This window comes from Podospora anserina, chromosome 2 (genome assembly GCF_000226545.1).
Source record: "Podospora anserina S mat+ genomic DNA chromosome 2, supercontig 2".
NCBI classification, from domain to species: Eukaryota; Fungi; Ascomycota; class Sordariomycetes; order Sordariales; family Podosporaceae; genus Podospora; species Podospora anserina.
The window spans coordinates 4,055,743-4,061,729 of NW_001914858.1; the positions used below are offsets into that span (position 1 = coordinate 4,055,743).

A 5,987-nucleotide genomic window follows, 5' to 3' on the forward strand; every position below is an offset into this window, starting at 1 on the left:
GAAAGTGACGACATGTGCAAGTTCATGGCCTTCAGTTGTAGAACCACGCCCTCGATGGGCATGCGAGCAGCTCTGGGTCGGCAAAGAGAGGGAAGTCCCTTTCGTAAATCGCAGACGAGAACAGCCTCCAGCAATGGCCAGGGCCAGTACGACCGGCACGACCGGCACGTTGTTGCGCACTTGCCTTGCTGATCCAATCGATCTGGAAGCTCTGGACGTTGCTCACAGGGTCATACCGGCGCTCCTTGGATCTGCCACAGTCGAAGACATACCGAATACCAGGAATAGTCAAACTGGTCTCTGCAACGTTTGTCGACAAGATGACCAATCGCGAGCCGTCCGGGGGTGGCTCGAAGACCTTCATCTGCTCTTTTGTCGGAAGCATCGAGTACAAGGGCAAGATATGCATCTTTCTTGGTCCTGTGCCGGACTCCTCATCCTCAATGTCGAATTCCTTCTCCTCTTCTTCCTCGTCGGAAATCTCATCTTCATCCATATCGTGAACCGCTCTGTCATCGATATCGCCAAAGTCGATATCCTCAGCCTCGATAGGAGCTTCCTTGGCTGAAATCTTGACCTTGGGCCCAGATGCAGTGTTCATGCCACCGCCAAAAGCAGCCTTCAGACGCTTGCTGAGTTGGGTGATCTCGCCTTGGCCAGTGAGAAACACAAGCATGCCACCTGGTGGCAGCTTTCGATGACCTCTGCTGATTTTGCGAAAGGCGTCCTCGACATAGTCGTGCCCTGTCTTCTTGGCGAAGTGGATGGTGACCTCGTGTTGACGGCCCTCCACGTCGATAACTCGTGGCGGAGTCTCGAAGAGCGCGGTATTTTGTGTAAATTCTTCAACACGTAAAGTGGCAGACATGATGATCAGCTTCAAAGGCTTTGTTGTGGGGTCTTCCTTGGCCAGCTCAGCTCTCAGCTTGACCACTCGGCTGAGCATTGCGATGAGGATATCGGTGTTGACACTTCTCTCGTGGGCTTCATCGATAATAATGGCAGAGTACTTGCGAAGTGCAAAATCCTGGGCCGCCTCTCGGAGGAGAACACCATCAGTCATGAACTTGATGGCTGTGTTGGGATCGACGGTGCCCTCGAACCGAATCTGGTAGGCGACGACCTTGGAAAAGTCTCCCATCTCCTGACCAACCCGTTTCGACATACTGACAGCAGCCACACGTCTCGGCTGGGTGACGCCAATCATGCCAGGAGTAGGACCCTTCTGGTCACCGTAGCCAGCCTCAAACAAAAACTGCGGCAGTTGTGTTGTCTTTCCCGAGCCAGTGGCACCACAGATGACGACTACGTCGTTGTTGTGAATGGCCTCCATAATCTTCTGTTCCTCAGCCACGACAGGAAGCTTGAAACGAGCCTCCTCAATCTCAGGGTTCCTTGTGACGGTGACGGCATGCGACTTTCTGGTGACATTGGTTGTTGGCTGCAACTCAATCGGTAGTGGCTCTTGCTCTAATGGGCGGGGCTGGAAGTTTTCTGGTCTGGGCATTTCGAGTATAGTGGAAGTTGTTGGTGTGTATCCCAGAGCTTCGTTTCGTTGCTGGTGTGCCCAAGCCTTGAAAGCAGATGATCTTTCTTTCCGCCGCTCTTTCATAGACTCCTCGTCTTCCTCGTCCTCCGAGCCGGACCCCTCTTCAGAACTCTCTTCGTCGTCATCCTCTTCCTCTTCGTCCTCTCCACTGCCAGCATCACTCATGTCCTCATCCGACTGCTCTTCACTTTTCTCCGACCCACCAGCATCAGACTCGTCCTCATCCTCCTCACCCGACTCCTCTTCATCAGCGGAGCTGAACCCGCCAAATTCATCAGATACTGGTTCTTCGTGAACGACAGGCGCAGCTAATGAGAACTTCGACTTCACACCGCCTCTCTTTTGTCTCTTTGCAAGCACTGGGCGGCCAGAGTCGTCGACCTCGAGTGGCCGTTTCAGACCAGAGCCGACTGCCGATGTGGTAGGAGCTGCCGCGGTTGTAGAGGACTGTGGTTGATCTTGCTTGGCGCTGGTGCCCTGCTGTGTCGTCCTGGGTCCTTCCTCCTCAGGCTCGTCGGATTCCTCCGGTTGCCGATGTTGTGGGACCTCCCCCTTCTTAACAGTGCGCTTCTGGTAGAGCAGCGTCAAGTCTGACTTATCCACGCCGAGACCGGCATCCTTCTCCCTGAGAACGCGGCGGATGGCTTGCTTCTTGGTCTCCTTAACTTGACCAATTGACTTGGCACTGCTGAATAAACTGGTGTCGATCTTGTTGGCCTCGAGTTTTTTGAGGAGCTCTCGGTTCTCATCCTTCTTCAACTTGCTTTCGATGTACTTCTCCAGACGTTTGGCCTTTTTTCCAGTGACCTTGGTGCCATCGGGCTTTAGTGACTCGCGCAACTGTTTTCTCTTCTCCTCGGCCTCAGCCTGCTGCGCCGGGGTGATCTCAACAACATTGGAATCTGCATCGAGCTCTGTGTCGAGAGTAGCTCTCTCCTCGGCGCGTTGGCGCTCAAGATGCTTCCGCTTGCGCTGACGTGGGACGAATTTCTTGACGGCCATCTTTGTCGCCCGGAAACCAGCTCCCGTAATGTGTGTTTTGGCGACTTGGATCTGTTTAGACCACAGTGGAAATTCTCACAATCTCCAATCCTTCTTTGAGATTTCGAGACAAATCTTGTCCGCCCGGCAGAATTCTGGAGCTAAGCAACCACCCCACATTAAAGAGTGGGGCCAGGCATCACAGTGCATCTGACAGTGTGCGACATCATGCAGCCATATAGAGTGAATGAGAACGTTGGAGATGTTTGCCAGTTACAAGACTTTAAGACTAAGGCTTTCGTCCAAGGCTCATCAACGGCGGTAGTAACAAACTGATCTTAGTATCTTCAACATGGACGACACATCTATTCAGCAGGAGCCCTTTCCTGCCCCCTCGAAGACTGTTACTGGAATCATCAACGGTGTCCCAACCGAAGTGGAAGCAACCAGCTTCTCAGACAAGATCATGCTCACCGTGTCTCAAGGTGGCCGCCTTGCCCAATGGGTAAGCCAACCGATGATACATAAACCCTTATTCCAATATGTCACTCACGTTCGAAAAGGTGTCAGTACCACTCTCAGCACCATCTTCAGCGTCTATCGATATGGCTCTTCCTGGCTCAAGCACTCTGCCTTCAGCACACCTGACACCCAGCACATTACTTGGCGGCGGTGATTCTGATAGGGAGACGATGGGCCATCTGTACGCCACTCAGATCGCAAGTCATTTGGCTCTGCGTAACCCAGATGAGAAGAGAACCCTCTTGTTAGGGTTAGGATTGGAGAAGGTGGATGGAGGAGGCGAAGCGTTTTTTGACTTTCTCGAGTTGGTGCTACAGGTTATCTGAGGACGAAGAGAATGGGCCCAATTGGTATCCAAAGATGGAGAGTGTTGTCATGGGATTCTGCAGGACCGTTCTTTCCCCATGTAGCGAACTTCTGGAGCTCTAGGCTGATGTATTACTAGAGCCAAATGGCATGATATGGGGATAATGAATCGAAGCGTCGTAATTCACACAACTTGGCCAAGTGAAGCGTATCTCTGGTTCAGACCATGTTCAGGATAAGTTCGAGATCTCGGCCAAGACCTCACTCAGAGCAACCCTAACCCGGCTCAGCGAAGCCCCAACTGCCCCACAAAACCTAACCTTTGCCCTTGCGCCAAGATTTCAGGGCAGACTGGCGGGCCCACTTTACAGCTGCACGCACCGGCAAAAATCCGGTGCTGGCTCTCAGGTCCTGTGCCCACCAAAAAAAAATACCCAGCCCTAAAATCTACGGCGGGACCCGAAATAGCTCTTTGCGAAGAGCATCACCGTCGACGAATTCCGGACATCGTCACTAACCAGCAGCCACCATGGTATGCCCACCGCAATCGCTGTCTCACGAGGAGAAGATGCTGACTATTGCAGCCTACCCGGTTTTCCAAGACAAGAAAGCACCGCGGCCATGTACGTTCTCCCCGCCGACCGGAAATGCTGTTTGAATTGATTACTGACTGTGTGCTCTCCAGGTGTCCGCCGGTAAGGGGTATGTAACGATCAATCGGCCGACCGCAACGAATTCACATTGACGAATAATTTTCCAGTCGCGTCGGCAAGCACAGAAAGCACCCGGGTGGTCGTGGTATGGCCGGTGGTCAGGTACGACGAAATCATCTCGAAGTTTGGATGGAGACAGGACATGGGCTAACTCGACGAAAAGCACCACCACCGCACCAACCTCGATAAGTGTACGAAACCATCGCCCTGGGGATTGGATGGGGTTTGATGGCGGGAAAACTGGAGGAGACTCTAGCTTCACGCTTCAAGCCACCATGCCGCCCCGCGACAACGAGACTTGACAAATGCTAACGACTGGAATCAGACCATCCCGGTTACTTCGGAAAGGTCGGCATGAGACGTACGTTCCCCCCGCGATCGATAACGGCTTGAAGTGAAGGAATTAGGAATTGACTGTTTGGATAGACTTCCACCTTCTCCGCAACCACGAGTGGGCTCCTACCATCAACATCGAGAAGCTCTGGTCTCTCGTCCCCCTTGAGACCCGCGACAAGTACGTCAGCGGCGCCAAGACCGACTCTGCCCCCGTCATCGACCTCCTCGCCAACGGCTACGCCAAGCTCCTCGGCAAGGGTGAGTGATCTGGAAGTTCTTTTTGAGGAGGAATGCGTGGGCTAACTCTGTCCCCAGGCCGTCTCCCCGAGATCCCCGTCGTTGTCCGTGCCCGGTACGTCAGCGCCGAGGCTGAGCGCAAGATTGTTGAGGCTGGTGGTGTTATCGAGCTCGTCGCTTAAATAGGAAGCGGGTTTGGGAAAATAAAGGCAGCGATTTGACATTTTCGGTCACGAGGGAAATACCGGATAGTGAACCCAATGGCATACGGATCGGGCGTTGAAACGTTCAGCTACGAGCTAGGTCCCGGCGTCCTGGTTGGTTCCTGGGGTGATGAAGATACACACCTCCAGATATTGCAGCATTTTGGGAATGGGATGTTTGATTTGCATCTTCCGGCCCCTCGGTCCCTCGACCGTTCATGTTACTCCGTATCGAGGTGCGAACAATGACATCTCCTGCTGAGTTACGAACATGTTTTGATCCATCCAGCTGCCTTTGTGTTTTGGACCCTTGATGGATAATTCCGTCGTCTTGCTTAATACAGCGGCACTCCGCGCTTTCTCTTGCAGCAGTCACACAACTACCACCGCGCACTGAATCCATCATTGGCTGAACTGAGCGGTACCGAGTCTTCATATCAGGTCATCAAATGCCAACATACGGCAGTCTTTTGCTTGGTACTTGGATGCTTTGTGTTACTAACCTCGACGAATAAAACTAACCTCTACCAAGTAACCCGCACATAGTCTGTACCACAAACTTCCGACATTATCGTGGCATTTTACAAATGCCGAGAAAGCGACGCTCGCACTCAGGAGCGCCACGACCGAGCACGTATTTATCACCATGGATCGGACTGTCAGCCGTGGTGCATGATGGCGTTGCCGGCAGTGGGATGTTGAGTCAGCATATCCGCGGGAGAGCATCCGTGAGGCCATAGGTCCTGAGATGGGTTCTATGAAGACAAATCATTCGGCGATAGGTGCATGCTGATGAATCTGACCATCTACGCCATGCATGAGAAAAGAAACAATCGGTCGCACAGGATAGACATTCGGTATAGGCCGTGGAGGACAGCCCGTGTTGTTTGGAGTTTGAAGAGCTCACCCCGCTTACGATCTGCTCTCGGGGTAGTACATCGCGAGGCTGGATGGTGTTTCGGTGGGTTTTGCATACGTACTGACGGGTATATATATGTTCTGTTATTCTACTTGTTATCCTTGGTGGTGTTCTATGGTTTCTTCATATGCACTCACACCCCTTCACAACTCACTTACACTAAATTATCGGGGCGCCCCCCCCCCCCGCAATTCACTTAGACACCACACCGCACCGCACCA

The 5,987-nt window shown here is 52.8% G+C and overlaps 3 protein-coding genes across 3 annotated transcripts; 2 read left to right on the plus strand and 1 right to left on the minus strand.

Moving 5' to 3' along the window:
- Positions 1–31: 31 nt before the first annotated feature.
- PODANS_2_11670 (uncharacterized protein) lies at positions 32–2,551 on the minus strand (the record flags this gene model as incomplete). Its single annotated transcript, XM_001911948.1, has 1 exon — positions 32–2,551. The coding sequence occupies one exon, from the start codon at positions 2,549–2,551 to the stop codon at positions 32–34; it is 2,520 nt and encodes an 839-aa protein (XP_001911983.1).
- A 331-nt stretch (positions 2,552–2,882) lies between these two features.
- On the plus strand, positions 2,883–3,378 carry PODANS_2_11680 (uncharacterized protein; the record flags this gene model as incomplete). Its single annotated transcript, XM_001911949.1, has 2 exons — positions 2,883–3,035; positions 3,094–3,378. The coding sequence occupies 2 exons, from the start codon at positions 2,883–2,885 to the stop codon at positions 3,376–3,378; spliced, it is 438 nt and encodes a 145-aa protein (XP_001911984.1).
- Positions 3,379–3,887: 509 nt separating this feature from the next.
- On the plus strand, positions 3,888–4,826 carry PODANS_2_11690 (uncharacterized protein; the record flags this gene model as incomplete). The annotated part of the gene is made up of 8 exons (XM_001911950.1): positions 3,888–3,890; positions 3,943–3,981; positions 4,044–4,060; positions 4,119–4,173; positions 4,235–4,262; positions 4,397–4,432; positions 4,498–4,665; positions 4,723–4,826. 8 exons carry the CDS (start codon positions 3,888–3,890, stop codon positions 4,824–4,826), a joined length of 450 nt encoding a protein of 149 aa, XP_001911985.1.
- Positions 4,827–5,987: the final 1,161 nt, after the last annotated feature.